General features: G+C 39.2%; 2 protein-coding genes across 6 annotated transcripts; one reads left to right on the top strand and one right to left on the bottom strand.

Moving 5' to 3' along the window:
* Positions 1-9,690: 9,690 nt before the first annotated feature.
* Positions 9,691-16,277, bottom strand: THNSL1 (threonine synthase like 1). Of its 5 annotated transcripts, none has more exons than XM_090142981.1 (4): positions 16,149-16,277; positions 15,390-15,723; positions 12,542-12,647; positions 9,691-12,031 (listed from the first exon to the last, which is right to left on the bottom strand). In XM_090142981.1, the coding sequence occupies exon 4, from the start codon at positions 11,971-11,973 to the stop codon at positions 9,769-9,771; it is 2,205 nt and encodes a 734-aa protein (XP_089999107.1). In that variant the 5' UTR covers positions 11,974-12,031; positions 12,542-12,647; positions 15,390-15,723; positions 16,149-16,277; the 3' UTR covers positions 9,691-9,768. The 5 variants fall into 5 exon arrangements, with proteins under 5 accessions (XP_089999107.1, XP_089999108.1, XP_031470218.2 ...); XM_090142982.1 differs by having other exon boundaries at positions 15,434-15,723; XM_031614358.2 differs by having other exon boundaries at positions 9,691-12,034; positions 15,512-15,723.
* Positions 16,218-25,483, top strand: ENKUR (enkurin, TRPC channel interacting protein). The gene is made up of 5 exons (XM_031614360.2): positions 16,218-16,486; positions 16,937-17,082; positions 19,956-20,182; positions 21,457-21,603; positions 24,881-25,483. Exons 1-5 carry the CDS (start codon positions 16,287-16,289, stop codon positions 25,052-25,054), a joined length of 894 nt encoding a protein of 297 aa, XP_031470220.2. The 5' UTR covers positions 16,218-16,286; the 3' UTR covers positions 25,055-25,483.
* The last annotated feature ends 287 nt before the right edge of the window (positions 25,484-25,770 follow it).

The following is a 25,770-nucleotide window of genomic DNA, read 5'->3' as shown; positions in this document are numbered from 1 at the left end:
CTTCTCTTTTGTGTCATTCACTTATGAAATCAGGAAGGAGGAGGGCAGAAAAAGAATAAAGCATTCCCTAATCAATTTGAAGAAAAAGAAAAACTGCAAAAATTACCACTTTCAAGCTTCCTGAGAAAGATAACAGCTTATCAATTACCAGCATGTTTCTACATACATACATGCTTCTTCTGCCCTTAGGTCGAGTTACAAGAATAAAACTATGTCTTCTGGTTTTCCTTTTCACTGAAAATTGCTACATTCAGGACTGATGGCAATTTGGGAAGCCCTGCTGTCTTATGGTCATCAGAAGTAGAGTTAATAACAACACACTTCTCAGAACTTCAGTATGAACATTTCGAAGGACACCTGGTTATAGGAGAGGAATAAAACTTGACCTGCAGTCCAAGCAGGCAGCCTCAAAGAAATTTACCTGTACTAACCACAGAATTCCTATTACAAGATACGTGTTTATTTTAAACAATATGATTCCGGTATTTTGTATTGTAATAGAGACTTAAGTTTACTCTACAAAGATTGATTTTGAATTCCTTGTGGAAAAGGACTAGAAAATTTTAATTTTTTTAATGCTAAGATGGCGACAAGTTTGGATGCATTACACAGACATCTGCCCTGCAAACAAAAAAATGATCTAGGTGGTCTCAGTGACATTCCAAACACTGCTGCTATGTATCTTATTTTTTATTTCTTCTCCACATTCATCTCCTTATCCTGTAAAAACAGATCTATAAACTACATAATCAGTACCAACATCTTCTGCAGCTGCCAAAATAGGGGAAACAAAAAAAAGAAAAGGAAAAGAAAAAAAGGAAAGGGGATGTAGTGTCTACGGTAGGGAAATTAGGAACACGGGACTGGGACAAATTGTCTCTGGGCAACTCGAGGCCATCACATAATTAACTTGCTTTCGTGAACTGATCAAAAAGCAAATTAAGGTGACTGCTTATCAGGGGAGAGTTTAGGGACACTGGGGATTAGAGATGCCCATTTCTGCCTTCTTGGCCCTTACCGCATGGATGCCGTAGCCATAGGGCACAATAACTTGTCAGATTCTCAGCTGTACCATTACTTTCAGGATGTTACATCTATACACAATTTGATCTATGATTCAGATCATGCAATTAGTAAAGGGAACACAATCTCATCACAAATGATGTAGCTTTTGCAGCCCCTGACCTGACCAAAAACTTATCCATAAGCAATCACCACCAGGGGAGGAAGCAGACCCACTCTAAGCCTGGCACAACGAGCCAACTGCTCACAGAAGGCAAATTTCATTTTGGATGGAATTAAGAAAAGAAATGTAGTTTGTATTTCTTCATTTCCCACTGTCAGCTGTCAGCTGTGCCTTGCGGAAATGAGTAACAATTTACCATGCCGGGCACTAGAGATCTTAGTAGCCTGTGAAGTAGTTTTCATCGAGCCTTCCTGGTGGTTCTGCACAGCGCTGGGAAGGTCACTTGGCACTTGAGACCGTCTGGCTCAGCTCTGCTGTTCTGCTCGTTGAAAAGAGGTTGGCTGCATATTAGGTGCAAATCATCTTTAGCAAAGTAAATCCAGCAAAAGTAATGCAGCAGATAATTGTGTCTGTTTTCTGTTCAGATATGTTTGAGAGGGAAGGGACCTATGCTTATAGCCATCTCCTTTCACAACATAAAAGAAGAAGAAAACGAAGAGCTTTACCACCAGTGATGAAGGGGCAGGAGGAAAACAGATTCAGATTTGAAAGCTGATTTGAACAGCTGAAAAATGTGACACCTTTTTGCTTTTTATAAAAGAACACGAGGGCTGCCTTTCAGCATCCAGTGTAAATTCAGACAATTCAACACACTGCTTTGAGCACAAATAAAATGCAATGGTAGGAATGCTTAAACCATAGTTTGGAAGCGTATTACAGTGTCTGATAATTTTCCAAAACTTCTCATATTTCTAGATTTCTGAGAGTGAGGAAAATTGCAGAGTGACAGAGCCGATGTTATCACCTTGTGAAAGAACATCCCGCGTTGCATAACGACCCTTTGTACATTGCCTACTTCCAAACACCACGGAAGAACCTTACAAACTTAACTTCTGCTCAGTACACAATCCTGGGCATCTCCTGGAGATACGCAACTCACTTTTTTTGGAGTGTATTTATTCCAGCAAAATCTCTTACCAAAAAATGTAATCTGAAATGATAAATCATTCAGAACAATAAACTCACTCGCAAGAACAAACACAGCTTCTATTGGTAACTGCTCTTGCATACCCTGGGCATGCTTGGTACATATGCTAAGTGACAATGCTTGTGGCTACCATTCCCGACATATTTTCCTTTTCCAATTTACACTTATTCAAACAAAGCTTATTCAACAACAGTTGCATAAGATGCAATTCAAGCATTCATTATCAACCTCTCAAGAACAATAAACCACATCAAATTAGCCACTGACATGCTTTGTACTAGCAAAGCAATTTGCAGATCCTTCACAAAATATTAGCACAATTACTTGACAGCATCACGGCCGCTCTTTCTGACACTGCTGCACACAAGGGCTTGGTCACGTGAACTCACAGTGGCTGTCATGTAAGGGAGAGATCTTTGGGCAAAAAGACAAGCTCATTTGCATTTATTTCCCCTCATTTCCGGGAAGTGGAGCACACATTCATTGATTGAACATCAGGAGACATCGCAGAGGCACTATCAGCAATAGCTGAGACCACCGGTTTCCACTGGTGATGTCCATCACTCCCTACTCACTGTGCCATTGCTTCAACTGACCCGTTCAACTTGCTAAGCTGCCAGTGTTTCTACTCACTGTCTTCAGGATAAGCCCCTTCCATAACTGAGAGCAGAGAATGTTGCTTTCCTTACTATTTTTCCTCTTTTACAACCTTCTCTGTAGGACATGCTGCTTCTCAGTGGAGCCCTCTCCACATCTAGCCAGTGCTATACCAAATTACTAAAAAGAAAATTCAGTCTGTAATTTAGCTTGAAAGATAATGGCAACAAATCAGTATTACAAATAATTTATTTTCCCATTAACATCGATTTCATAATTACAATATAAAAGTTTCTTCCTATTGCCTTTTCCACATCCTTGAAATAGTCATTTTCACTTCACCACACTTGCTGAGAATTTGCAGCAAGCAGGAGATGTTCAGCCCTCCCAACGATACTGGCAGCCAACATCAGATACGATGAGCTCACACAGTGTGCTGCTGCAGTCTGCATGTCTCATTCCCCTACTAGCAGGTAGGTTCTACCACCCTGCCGACTCTGAAAGGCTTTTTTTCTGGCTGACCATTGCCTTTGGTGAACAATATTCCATATTCTGTTTTGTATGGCCATCACAGAGAGATGATCGAGGTGTAACAGCATGCTCAGAAGGAACAGCTGCCGAATGTCAAAGCAGTACCTGCTCACTCTGCAAAGTCTGTCATCAGTGTCAGCAACACAGCAGCCACTGCTCTGTCCTCTCAGCGGTGTTAAATGATCAAAACTCAAACCAGAAGGGCTGAGACATCAGCAGGGGTGGCACATGGAGCAGAAGGATCAGCAGAAAATGTACACAAGCATTAGAAAAGATATTCTAAAGCCACAAAAGTTTCTCTACCAAAACGCTACCAAAACAAATAAATTTAGTCTATTATTGCTGTTTCTCTTGTCTTGAAATAGACTTGAGAAAAATTCCCCACATTGCATTGGATTCCAGTTTAAGCATAAACTCACTGTATTGTCTTTTTACCAAACCAAAGCATCCAGGGGACTAGCTAGAATGGAAATATAAATCAGTACTCAACTCAGGTCTGACCTTGCAGTCAGCAAAAAATAACCAAAGTAAAATGAGGACTTAAAGTGTAGAAAAAGAACTGTTAAGGGATGTAATAAGCATGTCCCTATGCTTTGTGAAACCTAGTGCATTTGCATTGGTTTATAAGTTTGTATTCTGCTCTTTTCATGCTTGCATTTAAGGAAAAGGAATAACAGAGTGTTTGCTTTTAGCGTGCTAAGATAACAAAAAAAAGTGAAAAAGATACAAAGCTTGAAAGAAAGCAGGGTTGTGTGGGCTCTGTTATCAGCCTGAATGACAGGCGTTTGAAAAGATGCTGTTTGGTCACTTCAATATTAAGCTATGAGACAAACTATTTATACTATTAATTTTCCCCATGAATACTGTAATCTGCTCTTCCTTATCCCAAAACTCCCTACAAACCCTATATTGTACATAAGTCTGAAATATGAGCAAGTGAGTATTGCGTAGGAGATGATGGTATTATTTGTGTTCTGAAATTAAAGAATTATTAAATTGTTTGTGTTAAAGCAAAATTGATTCAAGATTTACAAAATGTGAAGCTATGAATTAATGCAGTTTCTCTGACAAGAACCATCATGTATTCCTGTGGATTCCATGTATCAGTGAACATTTTAGTCAAGCTTCTATTAGTAAGGTTTTCTAAAACTGAGAACATAAAGGGTTCATATGACATTACAAACACTTCTGACAACCTTTCATTCGGTGCCCTTCTGAAGCTGCCAGAAGCTCTCCCTAGCAAACTTCTGTTAGGAATGCCATCTCGTGGTTAAAAGCTGAATATAATGACTCCAGGTAAACATCACTCCATTTTCATTGCAAAACACCATTTATGCAGAAATGAGCTATTCCTACATGACCTTTCAAACTGTACAGTTTATTAACAATTTATTCAACTATTACTAAGCATTCTGAATGAAAATGCCTGTGAATATGGATTTTCCTTCCCCATCTGTATACAGTGCTAATTAACTATGCTTAAAACAGTCGCGTCATTAGGAGACAGCATGCATTTATTAGCATTTTAAGTAGAACTAGGTTGCTACACGCGCTTAGCAAAAAGTCCACTTCATGCCCTGTCTATTTAGATGTAATTTAGCAAATTAGTTTGAAATGTAAGAAAATTCAAGCATTTTTCTCAAAATGCTTCTAAAGAAGAACCCTTTGAACACTCTATCTTCTCTAAGCTTCATGGGATCTCTTCAGTTGGTATACAGAAGGTTAAGTAGAACTACAGAAACGAAACCAGTACTGGACATTCCAATTTGTTTTATACAGATCTTACTGTGAGCTGGACATGAATGGAAAATGGCTGTTGGATCACAAATTGCTCACAAAAGCACAGAGAAATGACGAGTAAACAAGAATAGAAAGAAAGGGTCCAAAAGCGTCTAATCCTTAAGAGATCTCTGACTTAGAAAAGCTTATAAAAATGAATAATCAATAGCAACATTCAATACAGCTGACATTTTCGTAGACAATTCCCTGCCAGCTATGCTCACATAATTTTCATAATAAAAGTATGTATTGCACAAATCATCACAACACGCATCGTATAATGAAATTTAAAACTAATGAGCCATATCCTAATAGCCATAAGTCAAGTCAGGATGTGCATTAGTAGACCATTTGCAATTCTCTAGTGACAGATAGCGCAAGGCTAAACATATCCAGAAGCCCATTTATAGCACAGTTTGTTCTGCATACCGATAACACTAACAGAGATATGAAATGAGTTTGCAACCTCTAACGCTCAGCCAGGCCTCCATGAAACATCGGTCATACTGCTGCTGCCATGCAGGCCACTCCTGGGACAGCTCAGAAGGACTGCTGTGATCACTTACATCGACCTCTTGCTTAACATGGATCTGGCTTGCTTGAGTTAGTCCTCTATCAAACCACATCTTTTCAGAAATTCATGCAGTACTTTCAGCGTAGAGAATCCTTTTCCATCCCATGAACCTCTTTTACCTCTTGCAACGTGTCCAAGTCTATTCACAATTACTGAAGCACTCCTCTGTTTGACTGAAGAGATCTTTATTTCATTAACAAACCTTTGCTTAAATGCTTACTCTTCTATGCTTTCATTACAGTAAGCAGATCCTGCTTACCAAGACACTCGTGACAGTGCTTCTTAAAAATCCTTTCATTGCTATTACGACTCTTTTGTCCAATTCTGCAGCCTTACTGAAAGCTGTGGTTATTGCAGTTGGGTGTAGCATTCTTGTAAAAGGTTCTGTCAGAGTGAAGTACAGTCAGCAATATAAGCTCCCTGACAGCATTCCCATTTTGAAACCTGAGGATCTCAACAGGCATTTTGGGCACAAGACATGCTGACAAATGCATGTTCAGATGGGAAAGCTCAAGCTTGCTGTCTCCAGACACTTTCCTAAGATTTCCTACAGTATGATGGTCTATTTGGAAAGGATGGCCTCAAAGCTTTTTTCTTAGGGACATAGATCTACTCCAGGCCATGATGAAATGCAGGTTGAGAGGAGAGCCATGGAGATGATCGGAGGGCTGGAGCACCTCCCCTGCGCAGACAGGCTGAGGGAGATGGGCTTGTTCAGCCTGCAGAAGAGAAGGCTGCGAGGAGTCCGCATTGCAGCCTTCCAGTATTTAAAAGGGGATTAAAAACAGGAGGGGAATCAACTTTTTACCCAGGTATACAGTGATAGGACAAAGGGGAATGGTTTTAAGCTCAAGGAAGGAATGTTTAGATTGGATATCAGGGGGAAGTTCTTTACAGAGATAGTGGTGAGGTGCTGGAACAGGCTGCCCTGAGAGGCTGAGGATGCTCTGTCCCTGGAGGTGTTCAAGGCCAGGTTGGATGGGGCAGCCTGCTCTAGAGCCAGATCTGGAGGTTGGTGGCACTGCCAATGGCAGGGGGGTTGGAACTTGATGAGCCTTGGGGTCCTTTCAAACCCAAGCCATTCTATGATTCTGTGATTTGTCACTATTCCCTGCTAAATAATTCATCTTATCCTGTTTAAGTGGCTCCTCAGGATTTAAAATTTGTGGCATTCACAGAGTTGAACAGTAACTGTTGAATTTTCCTTTGTGTAGATCAATTACCATATATCTAATTTTTGTGTAAACACATGAAAGAGCACATCTTATGAGATTAAAGATCAAATTCTGAAACAATCTCTTTCAGAGGACTTCCTTTATATCACAAATTGGTAAGGACTTAAGAATATATTTGCAAAGAAAATGCTATAGTGTGGATCCTGCAGTATTTATTTAGAAAAAATGCAGTGGACACAAACAACTAAAGGCATACTTCAGGCATACCAAATGTGATCTTAATAACAATGCGCATTCTTGAAGTCTTCAAAGAGCAAAGCTGATCTCCTGAAAAACAACAATCTTCCATTCAGAGTTTCAAACCCTAAATATCCTGTTACCTTCAAAACATAAATAGCAGTTCTTTTTAAATTTGAAGACATTAAGAAAACAGAGCTCTCTTTTGAAGTCAACTGAAACTGCTCTATTGACCCTTCACCTAAAATCATTGTCACCCTGAGAAGCAGGACTGTGACTTAAGGCAAGAAATGAGCAGCTGCTAAGACTGCAAGAAAAACAAGGTATTTTCCATATAAATATTTTTATAACAAGAATTATAAACATTGACATTACAAACTGTTCCTTGTTACATCTGTCTTTAAGATTTTACATGTAGTATTAGTGTTCAGCAAAGCAAACCAATAGAAACTAATAGCTTAAATAAAGCTATTATATTAATAAAGCTATGCTATTACAAAGTTGTGAGTATGCATATACACACATTTCTGCCATTCTCCGTAAACATGGCTTATATTCGTTTAGACTGCAACATGTTATCTTTAAGCAAATAGGAGCAAATGTGTACATTAATCCCAAATAGCTTTAAGAATTCTACTGACCATCAGAATGTACATGTGCTTCTGTGCATCAGTAGTGCATCATTTTTTCTTAAAGAAGTTAATAGTACACATTATACACATAGATGTTGTCATGCAATTTCTGAAAAAGACAAAAACCAGCACTCGTGCTCACTCAATGGTTAATGTCCTCTGAATCTTTCATGAAACTGGCAGCAAGGGAAAAAAGTGCAATCACAGTGGCACAATGTTTGTTGAAGTACAGTATTCTGCTGAATGACATTCAGAGAAGCTAGGCTGGGAAATGGTAAGAATCGCTTCCCTCACTGCCCTCTGTCCTCTTGGCCACTCTCTGCAGTGAGCACAGAGGAAGGTATTTGCTCCTCTCCCATTCCTCCAGGCCCAGGACGTCAAAGTGAGACAAATGACTGTGCATTGCAGCTTCCACAACAGCGTCAGCACCCGGGTACAAACACCACACAGATTTGGGATCGTGACTGCAGTGTCTTATGGTACCCATTACTAGAACACAGTTGATTCATTTCATGTATGATGAAGTTCAGTTATTACGTTTCCTAAACAATGTAATCGAGCAAGTATTCTGAAAGATATTTTCAAAAATGTACTAATATTTTACATGCTCTTTAATCACTACCTTTATGTATTTCAGCTTCACAAAAGCCTTTAAGTACAGCTGAGTTCTTACAGAGTTCATGTATCCGTATCAACCCTTTATATTTTCATGTCAAACATCGTAAATAGGAATTTTACTACTATTTTCCCATTCAAACCAAGCATGAGCTACAGCCATGAACTTTGAAATATTGATTGTTTGAGTCATGCCAAAATAAATTTGTTAGACATGTTGCTTAGCTGTTACTATCTAACAGTCAGTTAATTCCAGGTAGGTCAGAGTCTTCTAGCCTAATCTTGTTTAGAACCTCAGCTTTTCTCTTTCAGGTTCTTTCTATGAAAACAAGCTTGTCTTTGGAAGTACTTCCAGAACGCATTGCAACTGCGTGTGACAAACTGCCTCATGGTAACATACAGCACTAAGCTTCATGGAGCCAAGTAGTACAGAATTTCCCCAAGTCCTTACATTGAAACCCATTCCCATCCCAGTAATGGAAACCAGACTTTTTTTTCTTTTAAAGATTTAGAACTCATGTATTGTAATGTTACACTTGGGACTAATGTAAGAACCTAACTGATAAATTAGAAAAAGAAAGCTACATGAACTCTATGAAAAAAAAAAAAACAATACAATAAATAAATGTAAATAAATACTTAAGTTTGGATCTTATCTAGGAAGACTGATGCTAACACTAGTCAATAGCATTAAAGAAGTATTCTAATGTCGAAAAGTTAAACTAGAAAAGATCTAGGAAAGACTACTGGCACACTGGAGGATGAGCTGTATCTCAGAAGTTATAAATATTAAAGAAAGGATTCCATCATACACAGAAAAATATCCGGAAGGAAAGATGTCTGAAAAACAAAATAACCAGATGTTCTGCATAAATGTTGGCCTCACAAAACATAAAAAGAACACCATACAAGAAAGCAGCATACCATAAAATTACATGGTTGAAGGATTAACAGAATGTGTATGCTTCAATCTTTACAGTGAAATCACACTTCACTAGTAATATTTGAGCATCATCACTATCTTACTGTGTTTTGGTGACCTCAGTGAAGTGAGTTAAACTTTAACTGATCACCTCCTGGTCAGGTGATCGTATCATTCTTGCAACAAAACTAGAGCCATTAGCTGCAGGTCAGACTTCATCACCTCCCTCCTTCAGGGGAGAATGCTTCAGCTTATGAAGGTGCTACCAAGGAAAGCCTGCTCCGCTGCTGTCCCTAAGGCATGTGGCCTGCAAGAATACTCCAGGCTTCCAGTCTCTCCATTCAGAACTGTACCACGCTACGAGAAATCTCACATGCATTACTTAAGAATACTGCTGAAAATCTGACAATTGAGTATACAACTGCAGATGTTATGCTGTGAACTGGACACAGGCCAGATAAATCATGACTTTATTAAAACATGCAGTTTGTTAAGGTACCACAAATGACACAGTACACATCCGACTGGTTGCTCAGAAAACTTTCATAAAATGATTTTGAATTAAGGTTTCTATACAAGACATCAACATACTTAAATCAGCAGCACAGACCCGGTGACCCTCATTCTCATTCTTCTTCAGTGTCGCTAATAGGCCCCAGTGGACTGGAGGCAGAGGGCTGTAAGAACTCAGCAAGTGAAGCTGACTTAATGGGTTTTGTTTTATTTCTGTAATCCTCAAGGCCCTCAAGATAGCAGGTGCAAACTTAGAATAATGAGCTGTAGATGAAATAATAATTGGACAAGTTTTATCTTGTAATCGATCTGCAACTACTTTAGCAACAGCTGTGTGTGTATCCAGAATATATCCTGTAGTGCTGTAGACAGAGTGAATGGCAGCGAGGCAGTCCTCCTCAGAGCACCACCCAGCCACCAAGTCCCGCTGAAGCTTTTCAAGTAGGTCTTTCTGCAGCCGAAAGTGGCCCTGATTTTCCAGCTGGTTATATAACTGCATCACCAGCTGTCCATCACCATCAGCAATCAGGTGCAAGTATCGCTCAAGATTGGAGGACTTCAAAATATCTACTGCTGGTGAAAAAGTTGGAACTAATTTTCTTCCCCTCAAATCATAAATACCTGTTCTTATAAAATCTGTCAAGACATTGTTTTCATTGGAAGCACAAATGCATTTTCTAATAGGGATTCCCATCATTTTGGCATACAGGGCAGCTAATATGTTGCCAAAATTCCCTGTAGGAATGCAAACATCTACAGGGTCTCCAAATGTAATAATACCTTGATGAACAAGATCAAGGTATGCAGAGGCATGATAAACTACCTGAGGAAGCAGTCGTGCCCAGTTTATGGAGTTTGCTGCTGCTAAAGCAGTGCCATACTCTACTGTAAGATAGCCAGTATAATCCGAGTTGGTAAAGATTTTCTTCATAGCGGTCTGGCAAAAATCAAAATCAGATTTGACACCTACTGACCAGGCATTCTCTTTCTGACAACCAATCATCTGTGATTTTTGAATTGGGCTTACTCCATCCTCAGGAAAAAAACTCATCACAGCAATTCTCTGTTTGTCAGTGTCATGGAGACGACTAAAGCCATCTAAGACAGCGCTCCCTGTGTCACCAGAAGTAGCTACCAGAACCAAGTAATTGCAGCTCCTGGGAATGCAGTATGCAAATATATGGGGCATAATCTGTAATGCAAAATCTTTAAATGAAGCCGTTGGTCCATGAAATAACTCAAGGAGAAACTGATTGCCTGTCAAATGTCTAACTGGGGCAATTTTAGAACAAGTAAAGTTTTCTCCGTATGCAGTTCCAACAATTTCTCTCAGTTTAGAAGCAGGAATGTCAGCAGGATGTATGCATCTCTCTAGTATCACCTGGGCTCTTTCAGCATAAGTTGCTCCAATTAGAGTTCGCCATTCTTCAGCAGTCAACTCTGGAAGTCCTCTCTCAGGGACAAAGAGTCCTCCATCTGAGGCTAAGCCTTCAATAACAACATCACTGAAATACTTGTGAGAGTTTTTTTGTGAACTCCTAGTTGAAACATAAGTTTCCACTTCTGAGTTTTGGTATCTCTTCACAGCATCAAGCACCTTTTCTGCTACAACCTCTGCTGCCATATTGCCCCCACAAAGAACACGAACATCGTACCACCTTTTGTAGAATTGCTTCCTAAACTGAAGTATGTCCTTAAGAGAAGTAGCAGGACCCTGGCCCACAATGCGATCCACTTTCATCGACTTCAGCCGACTCATAATGACCATTGTGGGCACATCAAGATACACAACTATTCCATTTCTTTTCACATGCTGCATACCAGCAGTGTGCATTGGATTGGACCCAGTAAGGGAAATGACACTTCCAGATGCTGAAAACTTCAAAAGGGCTTTTCCTTCCTCCTCTAAAAATTGCTCATTACCAACATCCTGCAGTTTTTCTGCCACACTCATATTCCAGGTTCTTTCAAGGACATCATCATCTATATCTATGGCAGGGCAATCTAGTTTCTGACCTACTATTCTCCCAACTGTTGTTTTCCCAGCACCCGGAGGTCCCATCAGGATAATATTTTTGTTTCCAACAAGAGAATGGCTTGAGAACCATGACTTTGATATCTGTTCAAATGTTATCAGTCTTGAAAACATCAGTTTTAAACAAATGTTAGAAAGACTGTTTTGGGTTATCAGTCTCAAAGGTCGATACTGAACAGTGTGAAACATCTTCTGCTGCTGGTTTTTGGTTTTTTTTTTTTTCAAGCCACCTTGTCAGCCCACTGAACTGCTTCAAAAAAAAAAAAAAAAAAGCAATTAGTTCTTCAATAAACATGTTAAAAAATACTAAAGGATATAAAATTGAGAACAACAGCAATTAAAACACAAATCTAGTTATGACTTTGTCAGTGATAGAAGGTATGTATCTTTTGAAATAAGATCACCCATTCCACTCTACTACATAGCTCCAGCTTTGTTTCACTGACAACCCTAACTTCAAACAGTCCTTGCCCTCAGGTTAAATAAGGATACCCAGGCCTAACACTACAATACTATTTGCATATAATATCATTAGCAGGAATTAAAATTCAATTATTATATTTCCTCTAACAGACTTACTTAAAAGTACAAATTCATAAACAATGACAGTTAACTAAACCACCTCCATGTAATTACAATATTGAAGTCTGTATGTTCCCCAATTCCAAGACACCTTTATTTTTTTTTCTAAAAAAAAACAAACAAACAACAACAAAAAAACAACAACAAAAAAAAAACCCACAAATGAAATACCCACCTACATACAACAAAAACCTCACAGACTTGTGCAACAGCAAGGATGGAAGAGTTGCATCCAGCTCTCTTCTGATGGAATGACAGAGCAAGCGATTTGTGAAGAGCTCCTACAATGGAATTGTATTGGATGTAGTTTGTGTAAAGTGAGAGAAAGACATCATGAAAACACTCCACTTCCAAAAGTACATTAAAGATTCAGTAGGAAAGCAGCATTCTCAACACAGATTAAACAAGACACCCTCAATGTGTTTTTTTGTTTGTTTAGAGAAATCACTGCCAACACAACTGGAGTTGCAAACCATGATTTGTTTGTTATGTTTAAGGCCACAGGGTGAAGGACTCTCAGAATCTCAATAAGGGAGGGAGGCTGGGGGAGAAAATAAGCACTAATTTGCACAAGAATCCCAATAGAGTCATTTTTCATTTTAAATAGGCAAACAAGTATCACTTTGTTATTATTATTTCTTCGCTGCTCATGTCTGAAAATGTTTGAAGAAGAACAACACAGAGTTTCCCTTAGGAAATTAATATAACTTTAGATGCAAAAATTCAACTATATGGTCACTCATCAATTCTTTAAATTAATATATATACATATATATATGTAAAATCACATTTTTTTGAAGATTTATTTTAGCTGTTACAGCATGCAGGACAGAGATGGCTGACAAAGCTGCAAGCAGTATTTCTTTTTCCCGCCCTCCTGGCCAATGTAACACCTAACTAAAACTGCAATCATCTATTTCTAATAACTGTAACTATATCAATCTAGCTGCTAGCATTCCATCTAGCAGCTGGGTGGGTGCAACACACTGCAGCAATATTTGTCTGCTTTGTCAGCTACTCAGACCAGAAAAATATTTTTTAGTGACGAAGTGTTTCCCTGTGTTAGTCACAACAGACTCAATAGAACAAATACAGGAACTCACTTTAGAGTAAGTCACCAAATTTTTCACAGAGCCTTTTCTCTAGACAGTTTTGAAACCAACCGTGCTTTACCACTACAGAGGACAGAAGTTGACTTAGATTTGCAGAAAACTGGTGAGAACCAAATGAACTGTAATACCTTCCAGTGACCTACCAATGGTTAAACCATGTTTACAGTTACCAGAGGAGCTCTTTAAGACCCTGGCCTACCTCATCAGAATGCGCAGTATGGGATGATCCCAGAGACATAGGTCATTCCAACTTCAAAAGTAACACGGAGGCTCAAGTTTTCTCAGAGCAAACCACAGAGATCTTCACTTTGAGATGCTCCTCACTCTAGATTCTGCTGTGTGTTCCTAGATCTGCCCTTCATGCTCTGCTTTCTTTACCAAACTATTTCTACGTGTTCCAATTATTCAGATCTTTCCATTTTGCTTACTTCTGTATGGAAATAAGCTTGCAAGCAAGTGCCCTAAATATCATTATATTCGGTGTCTGCAGCCTGTACTGTGACATGATAAGCATGCTGTGACTACAAGGTATAAATCAAAGTAAAGATGGGCACTTCACACTGCACAGTTTTTTCTAATCCTTGTAAAGTATAAGGAAATGTGTGAGTGCAACAAAGTTTTCTGTAACAACTATTTAAAAGGGAAAAAAAAAAAATCTTTCAAGAGTATTTGTAATATTCAGTGTCATTATAAAGCTGTTCTGTAATGGTAATGCACTGAAGTGAATATACACATACAAAGCTAACAGGGCCAGAAAGTGATACTTAAGCTTCCAAATATGAATATGTTCAAGATATATATAAAAAAAAGAGACAGTATTTTAGTGATTTTATTTTTTGAGCATAATAATAATTTCAAACCTTATTTAGGAACAAAGGGCATACAAATCATGCCAAGCACAGTGGCCTGTCTACACCTCTAGTTGTACTACAGAAACGTTCTGAGGTGCAGTACTTAGTACGCAGTACAGCTGCAGGACAAAACATCCAGAATGCTTTATGAATCTAGGACACAGGAACATAAAAGGCCCAAAAATGAGTGCTGTAGGCAAGGAAGGAACTAGACACAGACTTCTCTGATTATATACTTGCCATATTTGCATAAGGTTACAAGCAGTCTGTGAGATTGCCTGAAATCAAGTCAGTAAATCTGATGCAAGAATGTGCACGGAATTTTATTCAGCTGTTCAGTTTAATCTATCACAGTTTCACCCAACCTTGCACCCATATGAAGTATTCAAAGAATGAAGATACGAAGATTTTAGAAAAACAGTTCAATAATTGCAAGCTTCTTTTTATTATGTAAAAGATTTTTTACTATGTAGTAAAAAGAAGTTTGCAATTATTGAACTGTTTGTTTAAAATCATTTTTATTCCAGTGGCAAAGCTTTACTGTGAAAATGGTGTGAATTAGACTTCATGTCTAGCAGAGTTTACCAGTCTAGTAAGAGCACCAACTCTAGCTACAGCTACTTGTGCCAGCAGGCTTTAGGGGTGAGAGGGTGTTGTACTGAAGCAGAGCTTATACCTCTACCTCCTCCAATGAAATCAAGTTCTGACAATACATGTCAACCCTCCACTTGGAGGGCTGAAGGCCCCTACATATACTTGCATTAATGATGACAGGAGTTATCGTGAAAACTGGTCTTAGCTACCAGTGTAGACACAAAGTCTGCAAAGACACAAAGTATGGTTAAAATCCAGAGACCAAACAAGTCAGCAGTGGCTGTTGGGGAACTCAAAGTAGGTTGATAAATAATTATCATACTTCAAAGCTTCCAATACACAAAAAAACTCCCCTTTGACTTTTCTCAGAACCAACTTCAATCTTCCCATGATCACCCCACAGCCCAAAATGCTGAGATGGTACTTAAAAAAAAAGAAGGAAAACGTGTGAAATCAGCCTCTGCACCTCTGCAGAAGCCTTACAGGATGGTGAGAAGTCTTCCCAGTTACCAAGTGTAAGAGCCAGGTCACAGCATCTGATGAGCAACCACAGCAGTCGCAACCGGTGCAGGGGAAAGGATCACTTACAGACTACACCAGCAGCCGCAGCGCTGACAAACCCGTACAGCGAAAGAAGCGGGAATGTTCTGGGGACAGATGTGAGCTGCCATGGGGATTCCCGCTCTGCGGCAGCCAGACACCCGCTAAAGCTTTCCAGAACATCAGTGTGCACTCAAGTATCTTTAGGAGCCTCGCTCATCTGCAGGAAGGGGTCGAGCTCGTTTCCGAGCGTGTGAGATCTGTAAAACAGAACAAAAAGGAAGCCCCGATCCGACCTCGGAACACAGAGGAGCAGCCGCCGCGCGCCACGCAGCCGCAGGGCAGCGCCGAGGGAGCGCGCAGCGCCGAGCCCCGACGCCGAGCTGCCCTGCCCGGCCCGGCCGCTGGGGAACGCGCCATCCCGACACCTCGAAGGCGCCGAAGCGCGGACAGGAGGCTGACAACGGACGGCTCGCAAAACACGGCAGCGCTGGACAGCGCGGAGCCAGCCCGGCCGCACCTCACCGCCCCCCTCCCACAGCTCAGCCAACGCAGCCCTGGACCCCCCCGACCCTCTGGAGCAGCAGCGGCAAAACCTGTGCTTTGCCTTGTCTTGCCCGCCCCGCGGCTCGGCCCGTCGCGGCCCGACCCCGCTCCCCACAGGCGCCCCTCAGCGCCCACGTACCGGCGAGGCGGGGCGGGGCCCTCAGGTACCGCGCGCACCCCACAGCCTCGCCTCCACCGCCCGCACTGCGCACGCGCGGCCGCCCGCCCGCAGCTCTGTCGGCTTCAGCTCCGCCAAACGCGCTTGCGCAGCCGCGCGATGCGTCGCGTCCGCCCGGCGGTCGCCGCCCGCCAAAGGAGGGGCGGAAGAGACGTGGCGCAGCCCCGCCTCTCGTGGCGCTGTTGCCTAGCGACGCGGCTCCTTGGAGACGGCGGCGACAGCAGCGTGAGGATGGCGGCCCAGGAGAGCGTGTATAACCTCCTGCCCCGGCTGGAGGAGAAGCCCGTCAAACCGCCCAGGTATGTGGGGATGTAAAGCACTGTGACCGGTTCCGGCAAGGCGCTAAAGCCTGCGGGTATGGGTTGGGTATAGGTATGGGTTGGTGTGGGCGTGGGTATGGGTTGGGTACGGATTGGGTATCGGGTATGGATTGGGTATGGGCATGGGTATGGGTATGGGCATGGGCATGGATATGGGCATGGGCATGGATATGGGTGTGGGCATGGGCATGAATTGGGCATGGGTATGGATTGAGTGTGGGTATGGATTGAGTGTGGGTATGGATTGAGTGTGGGTATGGATTGAGTGTGGGTATGGGTATGGGTATGGGTTGTCAGCATAAGGCAGCACTGAAGTTTAGCAGGGAGGTTATGGGAGTGATGGCCTTTGGGAAGATACAAAACGAAATAGCACAGTCTTTTGTTGTGACCTTTTCTGACCTTCTTCATGCCTATTTTTTAACATCAAAGGTATATATCGACATTTAGGCCGTCTGTGAAACTTGAAATAGAGCAAAGTAAAGCACAGTGGAAAACTATGGGGCCAGCAAAAGTTGCAGTGCCATCTCCAAAAAACTTTCTGAAGAAACACTCCAAGGAACCCACATTACCAGCAAGTGAGTGTGTGCACTGATCGCATGAAAGGCAGGGTGTTCTTTCTCAGCTGCAGCCATTTAAAGACTGAAGCTGTGTTGACAGCGTGATCTGTCCTCCTGATACCTCAATTTGCAGTTACATAATTTAGATTTGTATGCCGTTCTTTCCTGCAACTGATCTTTAGTATTCAAATATATAATATTAGCAGGCATATTAAAAGTGAACTAATTGTAATGCTTGAAGTTATTTAGGTAAATATATATATTTGTTTTGATCATCACCAACATACAACTTTTCAGTATTCGCTGTTGCCTCTTAATCCTGAGGCATTAAATTGACTGGCATTGTCGAAAGTGTAGAACTTTTTTTGGAGAGCTGTGTATCAAAGTAATAAGAAAACTGGAATATTTTATTGTAAAGAGCCAGTTTTTTTCCACCACCCTATCTTCAGGCACAATTCATAATTCTGGGTATAAGAAGTTCTAGGTGTAAGAAGCTGAACATATGTTCAGCTTCATGGCCTGTTCTGCAATGCTGCAATGACTTCAGTACTGCTGGAGTTGTAAGAACCTTGCTGTTAGAATTTGTGATTGAATTATTAAGTTTTAGTTTGACATGGTTGTTAGCTTGGAGAAGAAGAAAAAAAGCAAAAACCAACCAACCAAAAAAAAAACCAAAAAAAACCAGAGGAGCTTAAAGTACCATATTAAAAAAATGCCATCTAAGAGAACACGTGGGTCAGCACCAAAGCATGTGTGGTACATGCGAATGACTTTAGCATTGAAAATACAGGCTATGACAGGAGCCTTTGGAGGTTTAATGCCTCAGGCAATATGGATTATCAGAACCTTAAGGTAGGTTTTGGTCCCTGAGGTCCTGTAGGTATTCTAGGTGATTTTTACAAAAGATCATCTCTTTTTCAAGAAAGCTGAACAACATTCAGTATACTGGAAAGTAATGCTTCATGGCATCTGATGCTTTCAAGAGCAAGAACTTGTTAAATTGCTGCACTCATGTTTTAGATGAGCGTAAGAAGGAATGTTGATTCACCACTAACTTGGAGCAGTCCGTAATGTTCCTTTTAAGAACCTTTTTTTTTTTAAGTACTTTTAAGTATTGCAAAATTTCTGCTAACTACTACAAACTGACTATGTTTTGGCATTCAGCACTGTGCTCTATTTTTCTCATAAGAGCAACTTACATTTTTATTTCAACTTGCTAATTCAGGACTTCATTAAAAACAACATGTACTGGTGTGTTTGCATTTAGAATTGATGTACTGTAGCCTCAGAATGACTATGACACATCATAGCTACCATTCAGACCAGTAATTTCATTTCTGTGATTAGATCCTAACAGGTCTTGAGAAAAAGCTACATCTTTAACTCAGAAAATTCTTGTACTTGTGTCGAATGGAGTTTCATACTTACCTCAGAAAACTTACATGCTTAGCAACCTCTTTTTAATGCATAGCACTTTCATCACTTGGAACTTAACTGGTTATCATCTGTCTGTGTGGGATTATGGCTTTTTTTTAATGATTCCTATGCCATCTTGAAAATTGGGTTTGATCTATCTAGTTAAAAAGTAGATTGCAAAGACAAAGCAGAAAAATTGATTTTTTTATTTCCCCCTAAAGTCTAGGATAATGTCATTCTTAGATAGTTTGATTATTCAGTAAGTAATTCCTTAAAAAAGGTGTTTCCTAATCTTCCACTGCATCTGGTTGTATTACTGGTTTCTGGCATTCATTTTAACCAAACTGGCCGCAGAAGTGGGGGTTCCCAAAACATCCTTTGTGCACCAGTCTTATGCAGGTAAGGGTGAGCAAGTGCTCACTCAGAAGCTTTAGGGATCCTTTTTCCAAAATGGTGTTCTTAGAGAAACAGATTTAAGTCTGTGTTCTACGGTACTAAATTATGGCAAGCTTTCAAAACAAATTCAGAAAAGCACTGGTTTGTGGGGTCAGCATCAGGAAGCCAGCTGTTGTAGGAATGTACTCTTACATATTAATGACCCTAAGTTGGAGTTCTGTCTGCTGGGAAATATGGTGGGAAATGAGTTGTCTTTCATCACTCGACTAAATTGGCAGTACTCCGGAGACTACCAACTTTCTGTTGGTGTATTGGAGAGATTACACCAAAAAGGAAGAGTTCCTGTATTCTTTGGAGAAAGAATGGTAAGAAGCAATATTATGGAAGAGCAGGAGCAGGGCCACTCTTAAAGGAGGCCAGGAATTAAGGGTGACCTAAAAATGACCTCACCAACAGGAGCAGGCCCAGCACAGCAGAAGCATGAAAGCAGAGCAGGGCAGTGATGAAAATGAGTGAGTGAAAATGAGTCAGTGACCTAGTGATCATCAGGCAAGAAAGGGTAGCAGGCCGGGTCCCATCCACTGATTCTACAAGGCCCTTCAGGAGGAGTCTAGGAGCAGGCACACCTGAGCTAGATGAGCTATGGACTGACTGCCCAGTACTGGGCAGTAATGAGGTGCGCTAAATGGTGCTGGTCAGGACCAGCGGGGCTGATAGTGTGCTCAGAGTCCTGATAGTGAGCACCTCTGGTAAAAACAGTTTTCATTACATCTTAAGTAAGTCCTGTGCCACTATAATTAAGGAGTATTGAGTGGCATATTATTTGGAAAACTTATCTGCAAAACAACATGGGATTTCCTAAGCTACTTAAGCTTCAATTATTCCCAACAAGCATATTAGTTTTTATTATAGTACTTTCCCAGTTTACAGTACAATCTCAGTCAATCCTTTCAGTGTAGTTACAGCTGCTTTCTACTTCTATGTAATTTTGTGTGTAATTTTGTGCATAATTTTTCTCTCTTTAAACTGCAAAGCTCTATAGGGTTATTGCCGAGAATGTTTACATGCTCAATTCACAGGAAAAAAAGAACAGGAGAGTAAGAAACTGCCTGCATTATCAGTACCACGGAGGACAGATCGCCCACTTATGGGAATTCAGAGTAAAAAGAATTTTATAAAAACAAACGCAGTTGCTGCTATTACAGGATTGCCTAAAAAGCCTCAACATATTTATGTTGATAGAAGACAGGGAGACAAATACTTGCTTGAAACTTCAGGACTTGTTCCAAAATATATTAAAAAAAAGGTAAGTTTTATTAAATTATAGTGAAAGTACTAGTAGTGATACCTGTTTTAAATTCTCTATTTCTTTCTCCTATTAAATGTTCAAGATTTTTTTTTTTTGGAAATGTTTCAATACCACTGCTGCTTATGGTAGGCCTATTAAATTGATCAAGGAGAAATCACTGGCAGTAGAGTACTGCCTTTCCTTTGCTCTGTATTCACTTGCTTATGCTTTCAGCAAAAATTTGGCAGAATGTTGCTGCTAAACTAATAACAGATGTGTTGTGTGTTGCATTGGGAACTCTCGGAGTATCTAATAAGGACACACAGAGCCAGTTTCTTCAGCTCCTGCTCATGTAACAGTCTTTCCATGCTAATAGAGAGATAGGATCCATTGAGCAAAGTGGGGTGAGGGCATTGTAGTCAACAGCCATGCTGACCTTCTAAAAGGTATTTTAACTGAAGTGTGGAAAGTTCACAGTTTAATGAAAAGTTTAATGAAAAGTTCACAGTTTAATGAAGGAACACAGATCCGTATGGCAAGTACATAGGTAAGGGTAGTGGGAGTGAGAATGTGTGAAGAGCCAAGTGTTATGCAAAAAGAGACATGATGTGTGACATAGCTTGTCATGGGGAAGATGCAGAAAAATGAAGCAACAATCCTTGCAGAACCTTTGTATGGCTAACATAATCAACAGTAGTACTCAACTCTGAAAAATTTGTGAATCATTTAGCATTTGGTTGAAAGAAGGTATATTCTGTGTGTTCCCCAAGTGCATCTGCAATATTCAGAAAAGATTTTTCCTCTCAGAAACACAAATCCTCTGTAGCCATTATGAGATAGTCTGTCATTCCTCTCTAGTTAACATTGTGCCAAATCTTTGGCATGCAATGTTTTAGCAGAAATCAGGATACAGGAAGACCTTTCAATGACAGTATCCAAGGAATGTGGACAGTAGAACTTGATTCCATGTAAGAAAATTTTAAATAGCCTGCTGTCATTAACAAATTTCAGACTCTTCACTCAAGCATCAGTTTGTATAAATGTTTTGGTTTGTGAATTCTCTTCTGAGGTTGTGACAAAAAGTTGAGGGAAATTGTTTATATATTTTCATCAGACTACAAAGAGGATCACATTTCATACTTCCAAGAACATGGTAATTTAAAATTCTGTTCTTCAATGGCACAAAATTCCTTTTCAGACTGTCTTTCTAAATGTGTTGCACTATATGTGACAGGTATGTATTTGTTTTCTTCTTAAAAGCACATTAGGACACTTTGTCCTTGCCCTTTTAGGATTATGGTGTTACACCAAAATATGTAACCCAGAGAAGTGAAGAAATGAAGAAAGCTCAAAAAGAATATGAAAACAATGTTTTGGAGTATCTTAAGAAAAAAGCCATGAAACAGCTATCTGATGAAGAGAGAGAATGTCTACTGCAGGTGCATATTTTGATTTAGTGTAATTAGTAATATGTGCATAAGATTAATAAAGCAATGTAAGTCCAAATAAATGATAAAAGTGTATTAGATTTTTAAGCAGAGCAAATGAGTGCCTACTTTTTCACTAGATGGAGCTATAGAACAGTTGTAAATCAAGCTGAAGGGGGCTGATCTATCCTCAGTTCTCAATTCAGTTAGATTCGTATCCTCTTTAATGACTTGGAATTTCAGCGAAATGCAGAAAATCACAGATGTGGATCTGGAGACAGTTCTGACACTCTACTTGTGAATCATTAAAAAAAAAAAAAAGTTGGTTGTTTTTTTTTTTTTAATAGCAGATTTTTTTCTGATGTACAATATCATTGTTACTGTTACATTTATTGGTAGTTTCTGTCTCCATCTTGTGACCTCACTGGCTAGAACATAAGGTCGTGCTTTGAATGTGGGAAAAACAGAGAATAGCACTAAACTCTGATGTATTTGTAGAACTATAACTGGAAAATTCTATTTGTCAAACTGTTTAGGATACTGTCTTTCAGAAAGTTTTTAGTGCACAAGTCTTTCTAAAATGAAATAATACCATAAAAAGAAGTAGAGAAGTAGAAAAGAAGAGAAAAAGTGGAAAGAAACGTTTTAAAAATTATGTCCAGTTCTTGAATTGGTATTTATCATGACTACTTCTTAGCTAATCTTCCTATGAAAATTAGGTTTATGTTCCTGTGATATGTTTTTTAGTCTGTCCATCTGAAGCAAATGAGTAGATGATGAACATCTAACTCACAGAGATTAATTGATTAATTAGCAAGATCCAAAACAGCAGCCACAGTGGTGTCTTTTATGCAACAGGCAGTCAATGCCTAGGGAGGAGTATGCCTAGGGAGAGAAGTGAGAGTATTGCATTGATAGCAATAGAAAAGATATAACAGCAAAGTTGAAGATGAAGATGGCAGGGAAGGTGTGAGACAAGCTGATGATGCAGCAAGTGAACTGTGCAGCAAAAATATATATGACAGGAGGCACGTGAATTTTGCTGCTCACAAGTCTAATTTTGTTTGATCATTCCACGTTTTTCAAATACAACATTGAGCAGAAATCTTTTTTAATTAAAAAATAAAAGATTATTTTTGTTAACTCAGTAGTTTCTTCTAATTTTTTCAAAAATGCTTGCTCATTCGTGGGTCAGATTACTTATATCAGTTCAATTGTCAGGAGGAATTAATGCCCCTGGAGTATGTGACTCCTACCCAGCGCTCAGCTGAGGACTTGTGGGAAATCCTGTCTTTTAAAATAATTGACATAGTTATTGAACACAAGTTCATTATCTGATCTGAAAGAATACGTGGCAATAGATGTCTGAGAACAAAATTAAGGCTCATAAGCTTACAAAAATAAAAGGAAATCATTTGCAACATTTTTGAACCCTCTCTCCATTATGATTACTTTGGTTAGGATTTTTGAGAATGAAATAAATGTTGATAAATGCATTACATATTTCTCACTGATCCAGCATTCCTTATATAGAATGAGGTATTCGGTTTGTTATCTAGCCCAGAGCAATAGAGGTCAGCATATTGCATTGCTGTTGAAGGAAGTCTGAGGGAGACTTTTATAGAGGGGACAATGATCTGCTTCTTATCTCTGTACTCTGCAAGGATAGAGTAAGTTTTGATGAGTAAATGTGCTAAAGTGTTTTCAATGATTTCCAAATCAGTTTTCACTAATGTAAAGAAAGAAGAATTACTAAAAAAGAAAGTTATTAATGACTCTTCTTGGAAAACTTCAGAAAAACTGTATTTATTTTCATGGCTGTCTATTTGTAAATAATACCTTATGCCTAGTTGACTCTCAACTTTATTTAAGTACTTTACAGCCTTGGATTACAAAGACAAGTAGCTTTGTATGACAGTCAATAAGTAGGCTTGTATGTTGCTCTTAGTTGCATGTGTTGAGATAGGGTTTTTAAATTTATGTAGATATTTGTATATGAAGATTATTGGAAGAACTTTTATGGGCAGCAGAAGATGCTGAATAAAAATATACAAAAACTATGAATTTCTGTGCAACAAATACTCTACTTTGAATCAATAATATATTAATTCATATTAAAATGTATGTTTTGCTTACTCAATATTTGCAAGCAGAGGTCACTTTTTTTCTGTTAAATCTGCTCATACAGTGGACCAAATCAGACAAGTTTATAGGCATGAGAATCCCTGAACTCTGAAATAGAAGCAACAATCTTCAAAGCCAGAACTAAGAGTAATTCTTCTAAATGTAACTTCAGTAAGACAATAATCAAGTTAGCTAATATGTTAGAAGAGATGAACAATAATAGTGGAGAAGAGGGACATGAATTTGGAAATCACAGTGTGCCATGAAATGGTTGAAATGTTGAAATGGTTTTTAGCTAGGAGGGTCTCTGTTGCTGGAAATGATGCTGCTGGTGGTGTAAACTGAGTGAGACTTGCATTGAATTTGGGCTTGAGTTTTAAATATTGGTATTCTTGTGATTTCTTAAGGTCAGTTGCACCACATATTATGTAGAGGTATCTGCAGCAGCCAGGTTGCTGTTTATGGCAGAAGGGGTTTCTGTAGTGAAGTTTGTAAAATAATTGCTGTTGCCTTTTTGAAAAAAGCAGTCAAGTGAGTGGTGAGTTTTGAGGCATTTTTTATGAATCCTAGTGGTTTCTCAGTAAGCATGCTGGAATTAGGCACAACTGAGCAGTCAGTGTTAACTGCCTGTAGATTGACTGTATAGGGAGTCTCTTACGTAGAATAAGGAAGAGTCAATCTATTAACTTGATGCAGTTTTTCTGGAAAATGCTGAGGATTGGAAATGAAATGTAGTGTTCCTTGAGTTACTGATAGGCTGTGGAGTTGACTGTTGATCACTGTGTTAAACACACTGATACACTTTCTACAACTTAGTATTTTTGTAGCTCCTCCTCCGTTCACTTGTTTTGTTTTATTATTGCTCAGTTCTTGCCTCTTAAATACTAAATTTTTCTCTCTAAAGCACAAAGGTTTTTTGAAAACCGTTCTTTGTATTACATCAAAATGAATCAAAATTATTTTTGCTGCATCTGTCTTGACTTATACACATCTAATTTATTTTGTCCAATTATTTAAGATTATTAAACTTACCTATGTATTTATGTATACACTGTAGTAGCTCTTAATCAAGGGCAATTTTACAAAAAGTAAAGTGATTTATGTGCATATCATTTTTAATGAATTACTTTTTCTCATGTGTTTCCTTTTCTTGTAATGGCACTAGGGGCTGAAAAAGAACTGGGAGGAAGTGTATCACGAATTTCAGTGTCTTTCAGTAGAAATAGACACTATACCCAAGAAGCTGTATAAAGGAAAGCTGGAATCACAGATGAAGCAACTGGAGCATGACATAGATGTAATTGAGAAGCACAAAGTTATCTACATTGCAAATGAGTAAGGACTGTTTTTCAGACATTGCCTTTTTCCTCCTTCTCTATTTCTCTACCCTTGTTCTTCCAAGAAAAAAAAAAACCCAAAGCTCAAAAGAAGTTGAAATTATTCAGAAGGAAATATTTAAGTAATAGAAATATGCAGCTTCTTAGTTATTTGTAACAACTTCTCTAATTCTCAACTGTACAACTCATTTTTTTCAAATAAACTTAATATAACTTTATATGAACATGAATTTATTATTTTTTTGTTATTTTTATTAACAACTAAAATGCCTATAAAGATCAGGCATAAAAAATACTGTTCTGTATGTTTGGGGCACTTCTTTCCTTACACAGCCCAAACTAAGTGGAATAATTGTCTGCTGTAAACACCTTGATAAATATTCAGAATGGGATGGCTTCTGGTCTGGTTATTAAAGAGCTGTTGCATTTTACTTAAATGCTTGAACGATTATATCTCTAAGCAGTTTGGTTTCTACACAACATTTTGTTCATGTAAAAATAATGCAATAATACTGTATTAAATCTACAACTAAAGTAGAAAAATGTGCTTTAATTGCTGAAAGCAATATACAAGCACCTGAGTCATGACTAGATAGAAATGGTACAGAATGGCATAGTGTACTGCATCTATTTCCATGAAAAGGAAAAATGCTGTTCTTTCCTACTGGTTAACCTCTGCTTCCAAACACAGCTTTTTCTATATTATATCAATTATTTC

The sequence above is a fragment of the Phasianus colchicus genome, chromosome 6, assembly GCF_987193195.1.
Source record: "Phasianus colchicus chromosome 6, bPhaCol1.hap1.1, whole genome shotgun sequence".
Taxonomy (NCBI): domain Eukaryota; kingdom Metazoa; phylum Chordata; class Aves; order Galliformes; family Phasianidae; genus Phasianus; species Phasianus colchicus.
Note: the sequence above shows the minus strand (reverse complement) of the source record. Positions and strands in the feature narration are given on the sequence as shown.